The sequence below is a fragment of the Topomyia yanbarensis genome, chromosome 3 (genome assembly GCF_030247195.1).
Source record: "Topomyia yanbarensis strain Yona2022 chromosome 3, ASM3024719v1, whole genome shotgun sequence".
Classification (NCBI taxonomy): domain Eukaryota; kingdom Metazoa; phylum Arthropoda; class Insecta; order Diptera; family Culicidae; genus Topomyia; species Topomyia yanbarensis.
Genome location: NC_080672.1, coordinates 94,093,803 through 94,117,994, shown reverse-complemented (window position 1 = coordinate 94,117,994; position 24,192 = coordinate 94,093,803). Strand labels below are relative to the sequence as shown.

The window sequence follows — 24,192 nt, the reverse complement described above, 5'->3', positions numbered from 1 at the left end:
GCCGGTGAAACCCATCGAGATTTGATCCGTCAGTACTGTAGAACATTTTGTCACAGTCGACTTCTCGGAATTTTCCATAAAATATATTGGGGATCATTTCCATGAATCTCTTCCTTCATAGATGTGTCGAAGAACAGTAGAATCAGAAGTATCTAGGAAACAGACACTGTTGGATTTATGCGGAGAAAGATTGATGCCCTGTGCCATGTAGTCGAAGAACAAGAACACAAATCGGGTTTGGGAATTAAGCTCAATTTCAATCACCAACGGGTTCAAGATGTCGCATCAGATCAGTAATCGATATGAGAGTTCCCAAAATTGGGTTTTCAGCGGGAGAACGCTTGCCAGCACTTCGGGGCTCATCGTATGGGTCGAGGGCATGCCCCAAGAGAATGCGCAACCAACGATACTGGATTCTGTCCAGTTTGATGAAGTGTATGTTCCCAGCGGAGCGGAAACAGAAACACCCGTACTCCATCACCGACAATATCGTTATTTCTTACAAACTGATTAGTTCTCCTAGCTCCACCATGTTCCGGTTATTGTCCGGAGAAAACTGATCCTTTGTTGGCATTTTTGTTTCAGATACCTGATATGGCATCCCCAGGTACCTTAGGAGGCGTAGCATACGCCAAGATATTTAAGTGTGAAGACATGATTAATCGTTACTTCCTAGACAAGGCGTCCAGCTCAGTTTTCTCCGTGAAGAATTCGATACCCAGCTTAAGAGCCCAAGTGGACAAATTATCCAAAGTATCTTGTAATGGTCCTTGAAAATCAGGAGTTTTGGGCCCTGTACTACCACCCCGTCGTCTGCAAGTTGCCTTAGCGTGCATGAATTGACGAGACAATCGTCAATGTCATTCATGTAAAAATTGTAGAGTAGGGGACATATACATGAGTCCTGGAGAAAACCCAAATAGCTAAATCGCGATGTTGCTGAATCACCATACGAAAGGTGCATGTGCTTTTCAGATAACAGGTTTAGCGAAAAGTTATTTTAAAATCGGTGAAAGACAATGCTGGTGCAGTTGATAGAAACTGAGTTAAAAGACCCCTCAATATCCAAGAAGACTAATGTCATCTGCTCTTTGCTAGCATTGCGGAAACTAAATTATTTATTTGACAGAAAGCCATTTCGACCCCATTGTCGAGGCGAAACAAGATCATTTTATCGAACAATTTCCGGATACAAGACAGCATTGCAATCGGTCGATACGAGTTGTGTTCGGAGGCTTGTTTTCCTGGTTTTTGGATGGTGATGATCTTCACTTGCCTCCGGTGTCATGAGGACACTGTTACCCTCAGGAAACTTAATTAGTCCAAGATTTGCGTTTCGACCTTGTCTCTTCAGAACCACGGCACTTGACCAATGCACCGGGCTAACGCTAAGTCCAAAATTGGAAACACTACTTGTGAACACACTAAGCGACTTCTACATTACGATGTCCCGTAGGTGAAGAGGTTCTGTTTGCTGATGAGGCCTACTGAAATCAAACCTTGTTTGCCGTACCCTGGTTCTGAAGAGACGAAGTCGAAACGCAAACACCTGGATTAATTATAGTTAGGTTTTGTGCCCTTTATGCATAAAGACGGTTTATCCAACCAATTTTCTCCTTAGCGAGTAATATAGCACTCAAACTTGTTAAATAAACTCAACAAACGAATTTTTGCAGTGTCAGGTAGATTCCTCATCAAGCTGAGTTTAATCCTGTCTAACCCTGTGGCGTTATTGTTGCATGATAAGAGAGAGTAAGAGTACTCATCGCTGTTTCTCTTGTTAACCCGTCGACGAATCGGTGGCAAAAACTGCGTTTTTTGACTTTCATTGCTCTTCATTCGTGTTTCTAACGTCCTGTACTGTCGATAGTTAGTTGCCGCTGCCGTTGTTTTATATGTTTGCTCCAAATTTTTTGCCCATTGAATTTTTACTTTAATTATAAAAAAAGTATATGGAAAAACGCGAAATCTTTTAAAATGGTGACCAAAGACAAATTTATCATTTTACACATAATTGCTTCTGTTTAAATCAATATTTCTACCTTTTTTCCGTTGTGTACTACAAAAAATTTCAGTTTTTCAATGTTTTGCGTAGATATTATCAATAGTCATTTCGTTTTTGGGTTCAAGTCGCTCTAGATTCGCTCTAATCTTTACCAAATTTATATGAAAATGTTAGTTTTTAGCGAACCTAGAGTGACGAAATCAGTATAAACCTGTTCCTATTTCCGTGAAAATAACATTGTGACTAGTTTTGTATATTTGATTTACCTTTTCACTAGGACCGAAAGCTTTGACTTTTAGACGTAGGTGTGGTGAAAACAGGTAACGGTTAAACGCTATTGATTCAGGAATCCAAGTTCCTGCCTTTTACGATCCCCGGGGGGTACTCACAAAAGCATTTATTTAATTAGCAGTTTGTAAACAAGCATCTTGTTGATGCTGGCCACGAACCGTTTCTATCCTTTTTTCCGTTTCCTAGTCCATCTTCCGCTTAATCTAATTAATTTGTTCAACTTACAATTTTGTTTAGCTTTTGGATTTGAACTGACGTTTTAATTTGATTCGGTCTGTATTTGCTTGTTTATTTATTTTCATGTGCACCTTCCGTTTGCGTTTTGCACCTCTTTGGTTCGTTGTATCCTGCTGATGCTGATCCCGGCGATGCTGATGCTCCTGATTTTATTTTTCTTCCATCCAATGGTAAAATGTTGGGTTGGATTTTCTGTCCCTTTCAAAACCTGCTGAAACTGAATGTGGCACAAAATTCAAACCAACGTTTATGTATCGCCGTAAATCGGGCTTCTTTGTGTGTACCCATACTGATCAATAGGATCTCAAATTACAGATGACGAAATCCGGAGCGCCGAGGAAAAGTTTGCCGAATCCTTACAGCTGGCACAGGTTGGAATGTACAATCTGTTGGAGAATGATGTAAGTTTCTTTGCTGCGCAGCTACTACCGGATGTCGTCAGTTGTCTAATGCGGATTATGATCTATTTTATTGGTTTTCTTCATCACAGGTAGAACAGGTTTCACAGCTAGTCACATTTGCCGACGGGCTACTGGATTATCACTCGCAGTGTGCCGACATTTTGCGAGTACTTGTCGAAGTGTTGAATGAAAAGTAAGTACTTTTTATAACTATTAAAACTCTTTCAAAAAAGCCTGAAAACTTTAAATCCTCTCTTGCGAATTTAATTTCCTGCTGCTTAAAAAATAAAGTTCCGAATTTCCATTTTTAACTCGAACAATTTCATTTCTAAGTGCTCTTCTACTCTATGCTTTATTCATATTAGGCGCATTGCACCTATTGCAACCGCGGCATTCAATTCCTTTAGCAGCATCCTATATCTATTTTTATTCGTGCTAGCATTTTTCGGCACCGATAACGGTATTGTTTCTATGCCTTTCACCGTTTTAAGAGAATACATCTAAATTAACACCGTTTATTTATTTTCTTCTAGACGAGAAGAAGCCGCCAATCGCCCGAAGGCGGAATTCGTCCCGAAAACGCTAGCGGACTTGAACATCGAAACACTGGGCTCCCAGGACGGAATGAATGGTGGGCCACATTTCCTTAATTCCAATAGAGTAAAAAATTCCCATCATCACATGTACAGTTCCCAACAAAATTTGTCCACCCACCAACACACCAACAATATCAACAACAACAACAGCAACTTCAACAGCAACAACAACAATAGTAATTTTAACCGAAATAAGCTTTACGGTTCGCAGCAAAGCCTGTCGTCCCTATCGGTTCGGAGTGCTGGTGTTGGCGGAAGTGTGGGCAGTACTGGTGGTAGCGGTGGCAAAGGCAACGCAAATTTCTCTATGCGACCACCCTCCTACGGAACGGTCAGTGTGCAGCATGTATCCTCCGTGGCCACTGTAGACAACTGGCTAAATGCGTGGGACCAACCTAACCAGACAACAGTAGCCTCTGGTGCCACCAACACCACCACTACCACCAGTACTGCCGCGAATAATAACCATGGAAGATATAATGTAAACAGCAGTAACAGTGTGTATAAAAGTACTAGCTCTACCTCTTCCACTAGCAAGATCGGTACCAAATTCGCTAACAACAACTTCAATGATCCCTGGTCAGGTGATTTATGTTTTATTTTCTTTTAATTTATGTTCTATGTTTTCGGTACAATTAGTTGTTAGGGACAACTGACGATTGCAAAACCGTACGATCGGCTACAGGCTGGAATGTTCCATGGCTGATGCAGCCTCAGTTTCCATTTGGAAAATTTCATCAATGCCACAAATAAATCCCATCGTTAAAACGGAAGGATTTTTTAAAAGCATACCATAACGCTATTTCAGAGATGGAGCATTCTATCCACTAAAGGATACGCGCAATAGTCGGTTGTCGATTTTGCTTAAAATATGGTGGTGGTAAATTTGTGTTTGTTTGAGAAAATTGTTTACCAATTGGGAGAAGTTACAAGGACACAGTTTAAGAATAAGCTGCGTATACACAATTATTTTTCAAATGGGTTGGTAGTGGCTAATAGTTTTTGGTGGAGAAGAAAGTTGCTTTTTGTACGACAAAAGATACCATGCGCCTCCTTGAAAACGAATCGAACTTAGCAGTTGATTTACATGAATACTTTATATAAATTATTTCATAACAAATGTTCGTAAATACTAATCGAAGCTTTGGTTTATCGTTGAAGCCACTGCAAATCCACGAAAGACAGAATTGGAGAAGATCATTAGAAGATAAAGCCCGTATTGAAAACATTTAAAGTAGTAATTTATTTGTTTATTATTCTGAAGAAACGGACTAAAATAAGGAACCCAAATAGATCTGGCATTGTACAATTTGCTGATGAGGTGCGCGAAAAGAATTCTCTGGAAGAAATTGCTAATGCAACTGTCGAACATCATTACAAGTTAAAGCATTTAAAGGTGTAGGCGCTGACGCTGCGAACACTTGAAATACGTCCGGACCAAAGATGCTGTCAAGGTGATTCCGAAGCAAGGATTGCAACAATCGAAAGTTTACAATGCTTATCTGAAGGAATATTTCTCAACAATGCAACGAACTAGTGAGATATTTGAATGTTAGCTTGAATCATGAATCAGAATGAAGTATATCCAAGACGCAAAGAGCCACGAGTGTGAGAAACTTCCCGAATTTTGAAAGTCGGATCCTCTGATGCAGTTCGCCCAAGTTCGGATCAATTCGCCGTTGCTGGGATCCAAAATGACAAGACAAAATTACTTCTCATACTGGCCAAAGTGGACAAATCGGTCGTCCGTTATATTTCTCATCTGGTAGCACAACCTCCCGAAAAAAATAAATACAAAGCAATTGAGGACCGTCCGATCTCTCACTTCGATTTGTCAGCGCAGAAAAAATGAGAATTTTTTGAGTTTAGCCGACATGCGTTTTATCCAACTCCTTGCTAAATTGCAAGTATTTTCTGCTGGGTTTAAGGTCAATGAGGAACGCAAAATGTCATTACAACGAATACCACCACCCCTCACTGCCGTTTGCCGTGTCGTTTTATAAATACAAAATACTAGACACCCTCTTATCTCAAACGGTGGAGCTGGGAGCTCTAGCATTCAGTAGCAGTCTTATAGTTTTTTATAGGTCAGCAGATCTTTTGATTCGAGTTGAAGGAAAACCTACATTCGACTGCACCCTGGTAACTTCACGCTGCCAACGGAAGTATTTATAAAAACGTATAGAAGCCGTTTTGTAACCAGCGACCTAGGGCTTCGTCGGAATTCACCTGGAATTTTATTATCATTGGAGCCGACTTCCTAGCCACCCTTGGAGTTATCATCGACCTTAACCATCGTCGGTTGATCGACTCGAAGACTAATCAGTATTCACTTGGTGGAATCACCACTACTGCTGTGCATAGCGTGACGACACTTAACATCGATCATCCTTTTCGCAAAATGCTAGCTGATTGCTGCAAACAGTTCTGGAGCGGTTTCAGATAAATGGACTGGTTATCAATCTCGCAAAAAGTTTTTTCGCACAGAAAGAAGTAGAGTTTCTGGGCTACCTCGTAAATAGAGATGGCATTCGACTTCTACCGGTGTGAATTGCAGCCCTGCAAAACTTGAAGCTACCAACGACAGTCAAGAAGTTACGTCGCTTGCTAGCGTTGATCAACGGATACTAGCGTGTTCTTCCACTCAGCAAGTTGCACTTCGAGATTTGATACCTGGGAATCTCAAAAGCAATTGGGCCATTGGGCTTTTTCTCGGCAAAGTTCTCTCCAGCACAAATGAAATACTTTATGTTTGGAAAAGGGCTAACCGCAATTAAAATGTCCATGAAATACTTCCGCTATTACATCGAAGGTCGAAAATTTACTATATTTACCGACCATTGTCCTTTAACTCGTGCACTTGCTTCTATCAGCAACAATTACCTACCACACGAAGAATGTTACTTGCAGGACATATCTTGATTTACTCCATATATTCGCCACATTAGCTGGATGGCCAATAAAGTTGATGACGCTCTTTCTCTTGTAAATTCTATCTATGCACCTGGTCTTAGCGCGATTGCCACAGAACAGGCTAACGATGAAGAGCTACTAATACTCTTACAAAAGCAATCTTCAATCATTTATACCGAAAGAACATCGTCAGCTAGTAATAAAAAACGGACTTTTGCATCCGGTATTCGAGGCACACGGAAGCTTATCACTGATCGGTTTGTATGGCCATAGGCCATCGATTAGTACAGATATAAGGAAATTTGTAAAAGGTTGTCAATTCAACCTTCCAGGCTGTCAATTTCAACATGTGCATTTGGTAAGACCATTACCAGCATCGTACGGAAATCGATACCTCTGCTCGACCACTTTATACGTTGACCTGAAGTTGTTCCATTATCCAACACGTTAGCCCGCGCATTTTGCTCGGGATGGGTTTCTCGTTTTGGGGTTCAGGAAAATATGACACCCGATCAGGGCTAACAGTTTGAGCCCGAACTCTTCAATGAATCAACAGCGCTACTGAAATCTCATTTCACGGCAGTAGACACCAGCGCCAGCACGTTCCTCCATCAGAGAACCGACAGTGTTACTGGCCATCTGGGAAACTTCATATGGAATGTCCTGTAAGGAAAACTACATGTGAGTATAATATCGCTGGCAGCACCCCATGTAACCATTTGTGTCCACAGTCGTGTATGACTGGTAGACCAATAACCTGTAGTTTGGATGCACATGATAGGGCTTCTTATTTAAGGTATTTGTGTAATGGTGAGATTTAGAAGGGCCTCACTGCCATTCTTTGCAGATGGTTTAGTTGGCTTGATCCGTACACAGTAGCCTCAGTTGTCGTATTATGAATGAGCACCATCGCATCCCGGTAAAGTCAATGGTCGATTACATACCACAGCATAAAGAAATTGTCTCCTGATTCCGAAGTTTCAAAGTAACCTTTGAAGTAAAGATACTGTATAAGGCAGTATACGTGGTGAACCGAAGTCCGATGGAAGTACTGGAAGAAGTAAGCTAAACGCTAAAATGTGACATAAAGGTGAACCAAACGCTCAGAAGTTGAGTAAATTTCGTAGTATGTGGTAGTCGTCGATACTAAAGTAAAGCCAGATAAGTTTGACCAATAGAGTGGAAAGTAAGAATATGATGCCCAGCGTCCCACCTCTGAGTCGATTTCGATTGAAGATTTTTCAACATTTACATGGAGAAAAGGCACTGTATGCGTCAGTTTATCACCATAAATGAAAATAAGAGAGGCAATTTTATTGCCTACAATTTTGTTAAAACTAGCTTTAGTACGAGAAGTTATTAAAATTATAACGAAGTGATGTCTGAGCCAGTTTTGCATGGGGCCACACCGGGTAGGTGGTGAATCAGTAATCTCTGTAATTCCCACGAGCTTTGTAATTTAACGAAATAACGTTTGAGTTTAGGTGAGTAGTATATTTGGAAGAATTTTATTACGTAATATGTGTCATCTCTTAGCTAGAAAGTTTTGGTACCACATTCCACTGCAGAGAAGACGCCAACACAAACTTTCCAACGATGTTAGCTAGAAACTAGAAATCTGTAGAACAGTAATTTATTTGAATATGTCCATATTCTATCTCTCTTCTTTAAAACGCTAGTGATGATGCTCTCTATTTGTTGGGATATGCAGTTAAAATTTTCTAGCTAAAAGATGACTGTGTTATGTAATATCGTTACTTCGCAATCTTAATAGTTCGTGCAATTCTACGACTGATTCAGCACAATACGCCCTTTTTCACAAAAATATCTCAGAAATAACCTCGTTAAAATTTTAAAAACTTCTTCTAAAGCTGGGTTTAGAATTTAGCTTTTGACAACGGTGCAGACAATAAAATTATCGCACACAAAAACGTGACGCGAGACAGGACATAACACTTATTGTCCTTACTAACTATAAAAAAGATTAAAAATTTCCCTTTTTTGTCGATCGGTTTCGGGCTCGATGTTGTCCATCTACAGGACGATGTTCAACTGATTACTTGGTGACAAATACATTTATTCTGCGTGCAGTACTCGTCGAGTAAAGATTAAAAAATTTCATTGCATTTTCAGATTTGTCAGGCTGAAACGTCTTCGTTCATGAGCGTATATTCAGCATTGGCTATGTACATGGATTTCCTCTACTGGCAGACGCCACCTAGCCCGAACGCTTGACCTTTTGAACTCCCACTACAGCACAATAAAGATTAATGTTGAGAAGGACATCGTAGGGAAATTGCCGTTCCTAGGCATCAGAAAAGCGGACAACAAACTAAAATTCGGAATTTACGTCAAAAAACAAGCAGCTTTCCATTCCATGGCCTACCGTCTGCGTAATGTACCGATGGAAAATGAAGACCGAGAGGGATAAAATAGCCAAAGCAGCTGAATTGAGCGGATATGAAGAGGAATTTGTGAAAAAGTATTTAGGAAATACGAAAAGAAATAGCACAGACAGAACGCGACAGCGTTAAAGTCGGAAGGAAAACAGGAACCATGAATCTGCTTGCCGTTCTACCCCAAAATCACTAACTTCGTTCAAACCACCCTGAAATGCCATGGTTATCAAGTCGCATACAGAAGCGGTAACACGCTGAAAGACCTCTTGTGTGAAATCTAATAATTCCCCTGCAAAGACGTATCGGTCAACCTGCCGAACATTCAAGGTTCGCATTCGAGAACACAAACATGCTGTTGACCACGGATGAGTTAATGACTCCAGTGTGGCGGTGCACACTATAACTGACGCTGCATAAGAAAATCAAAAAAAGTACGGCATCGCGACGCTATGGGCACGCAGCTCAGACACGTATCGGTTTTACTAAACACACGGCACTCAAAAAAGTCGGGACACGAACAGGTCCGTGTTCTTCTAACTTCGTGTTGTTGTCGAGCACTCGTTCTTCTAACATTTACGAGAACGCGTTGTTCGAGCACGCGGCGCACTAGTCTAGGAAGAACACGCACGCTTGCGTGCTTTTACAAAGAACAGCACGCGTGCTTGGCGAGAACAGGAACGCGTTCTAGAACGTGTTGTAGGACATCACTGACTGACAGTCACAACAATAGACTGGACCAGTGCAACCCTCGTGAGAAAATGTATGGAAAGTTGCACACCTGAACACGTGGGAATCCATGTACATTTTTTTATATCTTTATTTTAGAGGCTTTCAGCTTTGAGCTGGTTCACCACCATGTATATTGACAATGCTGAACATACATTCATAAACGAGGACGACGCCCCAAAATCAGACAAAGCTGAGATTTCAGTGAAAATGATTTTCATTTCGATTGCACAGAGATAAATAACAAATAACAAAAGGTGTATGTTTCTTGTTAATAGGGAGATTTTAGGCTTCATCAAAATCGATATATAGATGCGTTTGCATGTGTTTTACAGGATTGATGTCACTACCGTAATCATCCCAGTCAAAAAAGGCAAGTTGCTGGCTAACGGGGGACGATTTGCCAACTCGCCTGCGCAAATTGCCCTTCAATTTGCCAGCAAATTGCTGGCAATTAGGGGGCTATTTCAAATGCAACATTTGGGCGATTTGCCGCCGTCTTTTTTTGCCGCCCTACCCGCCCTTAAATCGCCCTAAATCGCCCAGGGAACGCGCCATTTAATCGCCCTTAATTGCCTAATAATTAAATTTCAAATAATACTTATTTGTAATTTTCATGCGCACTAAAACTTACCACAATCTGACTTTCAGTAAGACTTTAGGTCAGAGATCTTGTTCCACTATACTTACACACGATTCCACAATTTTCCACATTCGTTGGCTAAATGAAGTGCACTAGACAAATAAAATACGAGCGAGAACACGCCAATTGTTTAAAAAAATTAAGCTTAAGCCATACATTAACCGCCATGTTTGAAAAACGAAAAAAAACAACCAAGTCCATTTCAGCCGCCAGAAAATTTGCCTAACTATTGAAATTGCCTTTAAATCGCATTCGCAAATTTCATTCGTTCCTAGGGGCAATTAGCACAGGCGAGTTGAGTCAAACGTCAAACTGTTTAAATCAAGAGGATGACATGACGTCATATTAGCGTAGTCAACATTAACGAAATTTGTCTAAATACAACGAGGAGCACTTTTGTTTGCATCAAATTAGAGAAAGTGTGCATTGTTTTCTATTGTTTACCGCTGTTTGTTGATGACATTTCAAGCGATTTTGACGTTGTCAAACTGACCCCCATTGATCGGTTGAAAAACGATGTTGCCTATTGTCAAACTCTGTATGTAGAGATAGTTCGTCCGCATTTCTTTGACTGGGATTTTTAACACATCCATCTCTTAATGTTTTTTTCTGGGTAATGTATTTCTGAACTACGTAATTATTTTTTTATTGTGTGCTTTTTTGGGTTTATTGTTGGTGGCACAATTATGAGTGGAACAATGGGACAAATAGACTTGGTATTTTATCATGGAGTTCTCGAACAACCTGTATGTTTTGCGTTTCTGGAAATGTACTTCAAAAAAGACTGTTTGATGAAAAGAGTTAAAATGCTCAGAAAGTAACATGGGACAATTATGCGTAGAACGGCAGTGAACGTAGTATCAATGTATGTGTTATCAAGTAATCAGTCGGACATCGATCGACAAAACACGTAAATTTTAATCCTTTTTATAGTAAGGGCAATAAGTGTTATGTTCTGTCTCGCGCCGCGTTTTATGAGTGTAAATCGAGTCCTCACGTTGCACAGTGGATCCACTCCATACAAAAGCTGGACAAAACCTCAAAAGTGGTTTAAAATGACTGCAAATATCATCTAAGGATAATTTTGGCGGGCTGAACATGATTTTGATTAAATTTGGATGCCAATTTGAAATTAGATAACCTAGGGTGGTTCTAAAAGTTTTTTTTTCTCTTGATTTCGAAAAAGTGAATTTAATAAACTTTCCAACACAGATACTTTATCTGTGAACAGAAATAATTTAATTATTTAGGGTGTTCCTTAGTTACGATTAAATCAGAGTAGTTTTGATTTATTAAAATTTGCTGAATAGGTAATGATGTAGTTTTATAAAGTCGTTTGTAGATATTAAAACAATTGGAATTTCGCAGCACAAAAATTAATTTCAAGGCTTCTAATAGCTATTTAAAAATTATTCCTCATGTACTATTTTATTGAAGTGTGCATTCAAGGAGTTATAAAAGATTACGTTTCTTACGGTGAATGCGAAATGGAAGAATGGGGAAAACTGTTTGTTGCTCAAATTCTTGCAGTGAACCTGTTCACTTAAAAAAAAATCTAGCGCTTTAATTTTTCAATCGATTTGCTAAAAAATTGTCGATGCTGCTTTAGATATAATACAACTAGGAAAAAATATAAAAGACATGAAAATCGAGCATTAAATTTGAGGGTTTTGTCCAGACCGACCCACTGTGCGTTGGCACAGCCCCAAAAGACAAGTTCAATAAAATTAGCTTTGTTATTTTCACTTGTAGTGATAATTTGATGCATACAATGCCACCTAGCGGTGAAAATGCGAGCTTTTTCCATGCGAATTGTTGAAACGTCTCATACAAACCTCAAGTATGTTTATCCGATAGCTATACTATTTTGCTCAAAGTTAGGTGCTCCTGATGGGACTGGGAATCGACCCAGGGGTGAGCGGATTGGATTTTGATCAATTCGTTTTTTTCTGGGCAATCTATTGACCAAATTGGTAAACTATGTGTATTTCTGTGATATGCACTACAGGGATATCATTTGTTTCCTGATGCGGTATAATTATATCGAGTATGCGTCCAAGATAGAATCAATAAACCCAAATAAAGGATTTTAGCGAACCATTTTGAATCTTCTATTACTTCACTTCTACCGACAGATACGCATATTTCGACTACTATTCGTACACTGATGAAGTGTCATGAACGGTGTTCGAAAGAACAGTCCACACCCGAAGTAGTTCTTCGGATAACGAGTCTGCTGAATAAGTCGCAGGTACACTTGACAACAATCGCATTTTCTGGTTTACATATAACGGGTCGAAACACGAAACGAAAGTACATGAAGATGTACCCTATCTATCGTGCTTTTGAAGTCAAAGAAGGGGAAAATTAGTGAAGTCGTTCAGAATAGTCAACCTACCACAATCAAAACAAACGAACAGCTTTCGACATATGCTGCTAAAACACAATCAAACAGACAATTAATGACTGATGCGTATGCTGTATCTCGAAACAAATTGCCAATACCAACTGTGAGGAAACAAAACTGCGTTTAATGTATCCTAACCAACAACCAGCGCACCCAATAAAGAAGCAAACGTCAATGAAGATGGATATAGAATAGCGAGCAGTAAGCATAAGAAACAAACAGAAATATTCGACCGCGAACATTAAGAAGGTAGTACGATAACACGAGAGATGGGATAACCTTCACGATGCGGTGGATAACGCAGTTATTATTTCATCGCATAAAAATGGATTTTTACACGTAGTAGCAGACTTTGTCAATAAACTCCAACAGACAGGAATTTATTTCAATCGGTTTATTATTGCGTGTAAAAACAACAGACCCATGGCTAAGTCAAGCCAACGCATTAAGCCGCGTCAAAAAAAAAAACTACAAATCTTCTTAGTCAAAATACAGTCGGAATTCGCTAGTTGGACATTTTTCACTTGACAGTTTTCTAGTTCGACTTCCGCTTGTTTGAGCACTAAAAACTGTATGTCTTAATTCCATGTCAAATTCACTTTGGAAAAGGACAATAGGAGGAGACATAATCTACTATAATTAAGACTTTTCCATCTGAAAGTGAAACCCGAGAAAATTCTCATGGGTTCAAACACCATACAACCCCATAAAAATACCATAAACATGGTCCGCTCCAAATTTCACAACCATCAAAACGCCATAAAATGGTCTCAAGAACCCATAAATACACCATAATATGGTTTTTAAATGGAATGGTGTATTCATAGGTTGAACCTATTCCAAACACTATCAAAACACCATGCATTGGGGGTGAATTTGAACCATGATCATGGGGACATTATGGGCTTTTCATTTGCTCGGGAAGTTACTTGGACAGAAGTAGTAGTGTAATCCGCGAGTCCTGACTGTAGCACAATGCTGTTGATCGCACTAACCCCAACAATCTCGAATGTCGTTACTAATAATATCGCTTTCGAACCATCCTCCACAATTTAATAATCCATTTATACCCGACCAGGAATTCATGTGTACTACGGTGATGGGAATTTCCTCTTAGTGTGTATGTTTTTAATAAAGCTATATATAATTGACATATCGTCTCATCACACAATAGCCCATTTAAACCAAATTCTCCTACATACATAGTCACTTTTATTTCGATAGTTTAACCTTTATTTTCAATGATTCAATTCATTTACATGACCCAATCGAATGGCACCGCATTCTATACCGCTTATCGTCAACTATTCTAACAAGCACACAATTTATTAATTGCATATCTTACTCGTGATCAAATACTTCTCTACTTTCTATTCGGTGTCAAATCAGAAGAAATTTTCCTACCATTATTCCATACCTTTTTCTTGTATGAATTGTGTGTTTCCGGTTTTACCTACAGTATTTTCTCCCAATACGATATTCTTTATTTCAAAGTTCCATTGTTAATTGCACAATCTCGAAGATCTATACTGTAATTATGTTCTTCATTTTGAAAACTATCGAAAAACAGACCTATGCTAGCCTATATCTACTATTCTTCCGTTACAAATTACCTACCTTCTCTCGCCTAGGCGGTTCATCATCTCGTCTCAATTCGCCGGTCAATAAACCGACTCATCTGGAACTTTTGGGTAACGGTCAAGCGCAGGCGCGTTCCACCAATGGTAATCAAAATTGTCCTTCATTATTCTGCTCTTTTTGGTTTTGCGTTTCAACGAAAGTAATCCTTTAAATATTCAACTATTAACAGTGAAATATTATGTTTTGTTGAAGTTTTTTTCTAACACCAAAATTGTGAGTTAAGTTCCCGTTTTTGCGCTTTGTTCTTGTTTGCCTTCAGTTGATAATTATCTTATTTTTCTAGTACTGTTTTATACACTCGCTGGACGTTAACCGACGTCTATTTGTGTTCGATATTTTCGATTATTTTGAACAAAAACAGTTTACTCAATCTCTGAGAAAGCATGGTTTTGTTTGGGCGATTTCAAAATGATCTATAAGTTCAATGAACACCCACTTACTTAATAGTTCCAGTTGCAATTTGGTGATTTTGTCCACCTTTACATGTCTTCATCTTGTATTATTTAGCACGGTTTTATTTCCCAACTATTCTTTTTCGTTGTTTGTAGATTAATTCATTAATATTAGACATGATTATAACACTGTGTTATTCTCTCACCAATTTGATGTTTGTTTGTTTCGCCATTTGGGATCAATAGATGTTCTGTTCTTAGTTTATAGTTTTCTAATAATTTGACTTATATACTTTATTTTTAGAAACAGATCATCAATATAAAAAAATAATTAAGTAAATGAAAAGATTTAGTCAGTAGCGTAGAGCCGGTAGGCAATCCGTGCTTAGGTTAATGTTTAGGTGGATTTCTCTGTAATGACTAACTTTGTGTGAATTTGGTTTTCGTCCCTGCAGCCTCACCCTTGCCATCACCAATGCGTTCCCCAGCGAGAACCCCGATGCCAGCCAAGCCAACGCAACCGTGCTGTACGGCGCTGTACGACTTCGAACCGGAAAACCCCGGCGAGTTGGGTTTTAAGGTGAGTGAATCTATGTCCTTTAAAGCATCGTATGGGTGGATACCAGGGCAGGAAATATTCGAACCGAACCTATGTTCGAATACTTTCAAAGCGCGAAGCTTTGCGTTACTGGTTCGTATTCACAAGCTTCGCATCACAATCGCTTACCATCGTAATTGCGGACATTTGGGCGATACTTTTGCATGCTCTTCGGCGAGGACAAAGGAAGCTTCTTGTTTATTTCATTGATGTTCGGAAAGATATGTAAAAGCTTTTGCGTAGTTTTCGACGAACACGAGCTAAGCTCTTGGTTCGTGTGATCGATATTTTTGAAACAGTTACACGGAGCTTCGAAGCGATGTTCGCGAACACAAAAGAAAGATTACCTCGAAGTATTTCCGAATCGCGAACACCGAAGGATTATATCAATTTAGCATCGCGAGGGCCATCGCTAACATGTTCGCCGGACGATATTAGTTTTCTTTATTCAAATACCTACCTACTAGTTATGCAAAAAAAGTATATTCTAGACAGAGGCCTTGTATTAAGGGTGGAATAGGTGAAAAATAATTGTGACAATGTGTAGCTTATGGATGCTGGGGTTAACTGAAAAGTGACGTAACAAGTTTATTTAAGATACCCTACTGATATATTACCAGTAGGGATAAAATCAAGATTTCGTGACAGGGCGGGGATAAATTTTCAAATGAAATAAATTAGGGCTAGAAAATGAAGTTAAACACAATGTACACAACGTATTGAGTGGCTCGCTTATCTTAGTCATGTTCCTATGTCAGTTTCTTGAGGATCCAGTTATGTCAGTTTCTTGAGGATAAAGATATCGATATCCATTCAAAGGAAAAAAATCGATTATCAGTTAAATAAATAACGTCATGATGTGTATGATGAATCCTAGAAATAAATAGGGAATGTCAATAAACTCGACCATTCCCGATTCATATTTGGCAGTTCTGGTCGTTTTGTAAATCTTGTTTTCGACTAATAGTAAAACCATTTTGATTCAGAAATATGTTTTAAGGGGCGCATGTTTTTTAGTGCACTTATTTAAAAAAACGCTTTGAATTCATCTACCAGTGTGATGAGACATTTTTATAACTGTTTTCGAATATTATATCGGTTGAGAACTTTTAGAACATGATGTTTCGAGAAATTTTGAAAGTGAAATTAAATCAGTTGTAAAGTTATAGAAAATAGCCTTTTAAAATGAACGGACAATCGAATTATTACTAATACTTTATGAATACATTATCTAAGTTCTTCATTCAATGCAATATGTATGCAAAAAGTTAAAAACTGGATTTCCCTTGAGAACTGGGCCAAAAAATCGAAAAAAATGTGTTGGAGATCCGAGAACTAGAACAGAAATTGTAACCCTTGGACCTCTGAAGTGCATGCGTACAAAATGCTATAGTCTAATGTTTATTTTCATTCATTTCATTTAATTATTTTCAGTTGAGCAATTCTGTCGCAAACTGCATTGTGGAGCGAGGGTCATAACTTCATAAATTTAAGTGTTCCTATTAATTTAGTACACTCTCTTTAACATAAACTACTCTAACGAATGAACGAATGGGAGTAGGTTCGATAAATTTTGAAAGAAGCCGTTAAATCAACCACTTAAGGGATTACACCACCGCAAAATTAAAAAAAAATCGAAATTGATCTTGATTGATTTTATTATTCCATATCAACATTTGAATAGGGCTAATAAGATTTGTGAACAAACTTTTGTTTTGCTGATTTCTCTTAATTTGTTATCATTTCAACACAGAAAACATTTGAAATCGATTCTACCAAGGGCAAAGATGTTGATTCATGTGTATTTTTCATAAAATTCAACTCTGTAGCGGAAAAATGAGCGAAATAAGTTTGTTTACAAAAGTCTCATTAACCCTTTTGAAGAATTACTATTGTATTGATCTTAAATATGGGTCTTCAAAATAATATATCAAAATATGGAATGCGACAAAAAGCGAATAATAATGGAAAGACAGTATTCGAAAAAGTTCGAGTTTAGAACGACTTTCATTCTACTTGGAGTTATTTATTTCGCTTCTCATTTTCCGAGATTTCCCTTACATAAAGCATTTCGGCTATAACTGATTCAAAAAAAAAAAATACGGGGGGCCCTAAAGATTTCTTTCTTTTATTTTTTATTAGTAAAAGTCAAATAAGGGAAGATTACATCATGGAGAAGATAAACCAAATTTTGTCCTTTTCAGAATTGTTTTTGGATTTCCAACAAAAAAAATCACTAGAACATTGTTTGTAAGTTCTTTGCGTTTCTCCATCAGTAATTAGTTAACAAATACAACACAAACAAGTTGGAATATCCTTCTCATTATTTATCACAAAACACATGTACAGGAGTCAGGAAATAAATTTCATAAAAGTGGAACATGTAATAAGTTTGACACTTCATTTATTAAGTGAACAGATTCTGTCGAAAATGTTTGAAAATAAATATTTTGTCTCTTGTGATTAGGTAATCAACCAATAAACTTATAAAACAATATTATAAAAATCATTTGGAAGCTTTCCTCTTGGTTTGGTACAGATGCCAAGAAATTATAATTCAATTAATGACAATAATAATGGATTCAAGTATGTAGGTATTTGTTAATAAATTCATTTGGTAAAATTAAAAATAACGTTTAACACCCAAATCATCGCATATTATTGAGTGAATATGACTAGCCGATTTAGGAATGTTGCGCAAGAACGTTAGAAACCGCAACAAGTTGAAAACAAAGGCCAACGGACTACGCCTAACTACCCCTCAGTGGATACAAATAACTGAAGTTCGCCGTCTAACTGAACTCGGACGTCAGCAGTGAGATTCCATCCGAAAATTGTTCTTTTTAGGAAGAATTTGTTTTAGATAGGGAGATTATTAAGAGAGGGGTAATGGTTTTAGCGTTAAAAAACACTATTTGCGATTTTTTTAGAAATTTGGGCGAAGCGAATTGATCAAAACTTTTGTACATTATAATGTATCATTTCATCCAAAAGAGTCATTTCACCAAAAAACATTTTTTCACGCTGAAACCCTTACCCCCTTAAACATACTTTATACATCTTCACCTAAACTCCTTGGCAGGGAAAATATACTCCGATTGAAGAAGAAAAGACGAGTTTGCAATCAAAGTAGCTAGTAAACATAATTGTATTCCGAAAAAAAGAATTTGAATTTCACTACCACTACGCTCATTCAAACTCGTGGCTCATAAATTGGTAAGGTATGCGACGCACCTAATCCCTAAATCCTAAATTATAATCTTAAAATAATCCATTTTATTTATACTCAAAATAAGATTTAAAGTTTATGATTTTAAGACAGATAGTCACGTAGCGTACATGTTCGCGGTGGCCTCATGATGCTGATGCTTGAAGCGATATAAAACTTCGATGTTCGCGATTCTCAAATAAACGAGGCATTCGCTTTATATGTGTTCACCGAATATCGCTTCGAAACTCGGTGGAAATGTTCCAAAAACGCAAAAACCACGAGCCAAGAGCTTACCTCGTGTTCGACGATGTGTGCTTCTAAGGTTAATGTGAACTTTTTCGAACATTGTAAAGAGCGAACTAGATGCGAAGCTCGCTTCGTCCGAGCAGAGATAAGTTTTACCCCTAAATGTTCGCAGCGATTGTGTCAAACTCATCGATTGCATGTGGTATGCTTGAGAAGGTGCTTCGTGAAGCTTCGAACAGCAATCAATTCATTTTTCGAAATTTTCCTGCCCTGGTGGATACTGAAAAACTTAGTTCAATCTATCATTAAACATCAATCGAGGAAGTTTTTCTTGCAATCACTTTTTCCTATTACGACATACTTGTGGTCATCGCGACCTGGCTAGATGATAGGATTCATTCTCGTCAGCTTTTTGGTGATGCATGCGCTGTTTATGGAAACGATCGGCGTTTTGAGAATAACCGTAAATCACGCGGTGGGGGTGTGCTAATTGATGTATCCTTCGATTTGAACGGTTTCGTCAATCCAACACGTGTTTACGTTTAGCTTGAACAGCTCTTCATTAAACTGATATTACCTGACCGTTTTATCAGCATCGATGTGATATACTTACCACCAGATCGTAAGAATGATCTAGTCAGTGCAAACAACTATGTCCCATCGATTAGTTCTGTTTTTTCTTGCCTTGGATATGATTACAGCACATTATTATTGGTAAACTACAACTACTATTTGGGACACACGTGTCGGACCAGTAGACAACGTGCTTCGCTCTTACGTTTCTACCGCTTGCACTGGTTTTAGCTGCAACTGTCTCATACAAATTAATAGCATTACCAATCGTTACGGTCGTATTCTGAACTTTGCCTTATTTAATGAGATAGCACTAGGCGGTTGGCACATCTACGACATCTTAAACAACTCAGATCTAAGGCACTTCGATTGTATTGACGAACACGTTGTCGATTTGCCAAATATCGTTTTCTGATAGCTAGAAATAATTTTCGGTCTTAGAACCCTTTTTTGTTCCAATGCTGCTCCATTCAAACACAATAGGAAGAAGCTGTGGAAATAATAAATCGAATAACCAATCCAACAAGTTTTTTAACTCCATTATTTTCGATGATCTGGAGGTTCGGAATGATGTTAAAAATTACCTAAGAATTTCATCGTTGTGTACTTGCTCCAAAGTTGTCGATATCATAATGAAAGATGTACTCTTTGCATCCCGCTAAAGCTACATTTCTCCCGATAAACGTGGATTCATTCCAAAAAGGTCGACTTCCACGACTCTCGCTCAATTCGTCTTCTCTGTACAGCGTATTTAGAGCGAGACGGTATATACCACCTTGAAAGAGTTGACCATACATTACTTTTGGAACGGTTCACGTCAATATGAGTGTTCACCATAAGGGCGCCCACCATTGTTGATTATTCGACCATCAGAATGTTTAAGCTCCGAGATTCATTGAACTTCTGTGTTAGGTATAATGCATAGCAGCTTTATAGTTATGTAACCGTTTATAATGTAGTAGTAATGTAGTGTATCAGTAGAACAACCAGATTTGAATAAACTTAGAATCATCGAAAATATTCTCAATACCTCGACCTGATCGGCCAATGAAGGGAATCGAAATAAATTTTGGAAAATGTAAACAATAAAAATTGAACAAATATTAGATGAAAACAAATGCCCGAATAAAACAACAAATATAAAATTATATAGGAAATGGCTTAAAGTAAAAAAAGTACTTATCTTTCTGCTGCCCAACTTAGTCTTTTGGCAAGTTATAGGAAATGTAAATAAAGCAGTACAAAGCGGAGCAATAGCAAAAATAGATAACCTTTTCAAAGCTTAGACCAATGAAAAATCGGACAGATTAAAGCAATGGAATAAGTGAAAATTTTAAAAATGAATTATTAAAAATAGCAAGAGATGAAAACATGATTAATAAGAAATTAATACTGGATATAAACATAAAAAGATCGCAAAAGTAAAAAAAAACTTTAACCTAGAAATACTAACAGCAAATGTTTAAGAAATAGAATAATAATTCGACGTCAACATTTCATAAGGTATTAAGTACAATATGCTCATGTTGAGAAAATGACGTCTGAAAAATTAACTCGTAGTTATATTACGTATATTCCCATTTATGAACAGGAGCTTGATTTAAGGACCGAACAACGTAATGCCGTGTTAAATTAACCAGTTTTTCCGAATAATATACCACATTGAAAAAAAAAATTTTTTTGAGCGATTTTTGCAGATGAATGTTTTGGTCCCTTTTGAAACATCGGACTGGTTTTGTGCCCTCGCTCATAATCCCTTTTTGGCAAGACGTTAGCTTATAGTTCATGCGGGTGAACCCTTTTGTTTACAGCAAATGGTTATGTGACGTTTATTTTGATCCCTTTCTCGGTGTTGGGATGTTTTTGTACCCTTTTCAAGTATAGTCTTTTTCATTAACAAAAGTACCCATAAGCAATTTTTTCCCGTTTTGTTGTTTGGTGTATATGAACCGTTAATTTTTAAGTGCCTTTTCGATAATCTATTATTTCACCAACAGTTAGGCTCGTATAAAGCTTTGGTAGTGTCCATTTGAAATAAGTATTCACCGAAATTTTTTACGTTTTGTTTATGGGTCCATTTGAAATGTTCTCGTCAAATTATCAAATAAAAAACGACAAACATTGAAAAAATAAACAGAACAATAAAAATGAAGAAAAAATACTAAAAAGTAATCAAAGATTGACATGAAACCAATGTAAACTTCAATGAATCGAGCATATTAAACATGTTTATTAGAGTGACAGGAAGAAAATGACCCCTATCGGCCCACCTCTGAGTCGATTCCTAGTCCCACCAGGAGAACTTGCATCAAATTTGAAGCAAATCGGACAAGTCTAACTACCGGACCAACGTGCCTGAAGTTTGTATGGGATTTTTCAACAATTGACATGGAGAAAACATTATTGATTATCAGTAGAATCTCGTGCACGTGACTTTTTATTGCGAGGCTTCTTCTTTAGCGGTGGGGATACAGTTGACTGCTCGCCTACTGCATCTTTGTGATTATTTTTTCTCTTATATCGAGGTAGTTAAAGCTGTATTGGTGCATACGGTCGAATGTTGTTTCTTGTTTTTTCACTTGCGAATGGGCAATGTAAACCCGCCGTCATTGTTATTAACATCCTCGCCAATAGTGCTAACAGTTGATTTTGGGGTGCGGGATGCTGTTTTGCAGTTATGTCCTGAACAACTGTCACAAATTTGACAACCGTTTGTATGAAAAACTCTATTTGGCAGGTATTAGTATGGGAAACTATTTGGATAGGTTTATCGTAGCTGAGTCGGCAATTTGCTGAGATGCATTCTCCTCTGTATCTGTATCTTTGTATTGCGGAAGGATTGTTCATGGTGACGCCACACGATTTTAATACATGCATGTAGGAATTTGTATGTTATGGGCGCATACCGTGGTTTATTCAATAGTTCCGTGATTTTTGAGTCAAGTAGGATCTTTCGATCCGCATTATCAGAATAAAGAGTATCAGTATATTTCCAAGTATCAGGTGTAACAGATTCTACTTCTCTGTATAGCGACATGCATTTTATAATTAGCTTAGAAGGGGTCGGTCATGTAGCCTTACCTCTATGCGGTCATGTAGCCTTACCGAGGGTCTGCCCCAAAGGGAAGAAGAGCGTGTCCAGATAAGAATAAGAAGTGTGGCAGATTTGACCGATTTGACAAGCGCAAAACAGATTCAAGATAATCTGCATAAGGTGCATGCATGTGTGTACAATAATATTATTGGTGGCAAACGCCTTGAGGACCTCAAAAAGGCTGAAAGCACTAGTTTCTATATTCAAAACAATGTTTTAATTAATTTCGATTTTAACAACTTTTTTCTGGAAGTAAAGCAGTATTTACGCAATATAGATGTTGCCAATTGTAAAACCAAAACTCTCGCTTATCCTATGCCTATACCTTATCTGGTATCATCTTGGGTTTTCACGTCATTTACAGTTTAACAAGACCAAAATTTGACAAGACCATAATTTGATGTTGGAACGGTCTATCCCTGAGAATCATTATAGGAAGGGCAATCCCTCGAGCCTTACCTCTATATTGTAATTTTTCATATACGCGCGAATTTTAGTCCCTATGCTGTCACTTTCAACTACGAGTTTTAGGTGCTTCGGCAAAACCGAATATGTCTGCCTGGTTTAACATGTTGAATGAGATCAGTGTTGCATTGCGCAAGTGATGATTCTGAAGATAAGCTGGTAGTCGGTAGCTCCATTTTCACATTTAGAAAATATTCCGCTTTACAAAAACTCAGTCGTATAGAACAATATTCAAATCAACGATCGCGGTATAGGGTCGGGTCAACGATCCTATGTCAACTTTACTCATTATGGCAAGAATAAATACGTTTCCTTTGTTCTCGAGATGATGCATACTAAATGGAAAGGCTGGTAGTTGTCGTTCACTTCACTCGGTTGTAGATCTGACTCAAATAGGAGTAGAAAGTTAACTGAAGACCAGCTCTTGTTAATTTGGGAATATTTATTAAAATGAATTGGATGGCGTAAAATTGTTCACCAAAGCAACACTTGCAACATGTAATGGCCGCCGTTTGTTGCATAACCATTCACGTTTGCTGGTGCGCTTTTTCGGTTGCTGAATTAGTTGATAAATGGTTGACGTACGCTTCTTATCAACTAATTATGTTTCAGACAGTCTTCCCATGAACATCGACAAGTTTGTACCCGTGTACAAAATTTCGCGCACGCGTTCAACCTCAAACATGCTTTGCATTTGTGTACAGGTTCGCATCGAACACCGAACCCAAGCGAACGATGTGCAAACTTAGGTTTAAACACCGTGTACGTACACCGTGTGCGTACATAAGAAAGGCACACACAAAACAGAATGAGTCAATGCTAGTGATGATGGATGAGAGAAAGCGAAAACTATCATCAAGATCCTGTGTGTAAGAACACCGCGTACGTACATGGGGTTCGGTTGTGCAGATGAACATGTGCTTGTGTTTTGGTGCGCATTAGCGCGTTCGAGTTTGCACACGAAATGATGGTGTAGGATGAGCACAGAACTAGAGCGAACATGGTGTTCGATGTTCATTTGGGAAGACTGGTTGCAGAAACTGCTAGTCAACAAACGGTGTTGCTCGGGCATGCTTTCTGAAACTGTGTTAGCATCGATATTCTTAACGGTTGGTATTCCAAGCATTAGAGGTGATGATTTAAATTTATCTTTAGCAATCGCAATTTTGGGTCTGCTATATAGGGTGATGAGCCCATTTTCACCATGCTTCTATTATCACCCTACCCATTTGAAGCCGTTGGTTAGAGCAGTGTCTGCCATCTTTGTTCAACGCATTGAGTCAAATGGTAGCGCAACAATAGGGGCTTCGAGTTTTCGTTACGCTCAAACACGAGAATTTCACTGTCTTCAGCG

At 38.2% G+C, this 24,192-nt stretch overlaps 1 protein-coding gene across 11 annotated transcripts in view; it reads left to right on the top strand.

Moving 5' to 3' along the window:
- LOC131690506 (endophilin-A) overlaps window positions 1-24,192 on the top strand; it is a 190,580-nt gene that overhangs the window by 146,542 nt on the left and 19,846 nt on the right. For 9 of the 11 annotated variants that reach the window (XM_058976343.1, XM_058976341.1, XM_058976339.1 and 6 more), the window contains 5 exons: window positions 2,834-2,934; window positions 3,024-3,127; window positions 3,468-3,565; window positions 14,250-14,342; window positions 15,107-15,231. In XM_058976343.1, coding sequence (XP_058832326.1) covers window positions 2,834-2,934; window positions 3,024-3,127; window positions 3,468-3,565; window positions 14,250-14,342; window positions 15,107-15,231 — 521 coding nt within the window. The remainder of the gene's footprint in view (window positions 1-2,833; window positions 2,935-3,023; window positions 3,128-3,467; window positions 3,566-14,249; window positions 14,343-15,106; window positions 15,232-24,192) is intronic. The other 2 variants (XM_058976345.1, XM_058976348.1) reach the window with 2 other exon arrangements.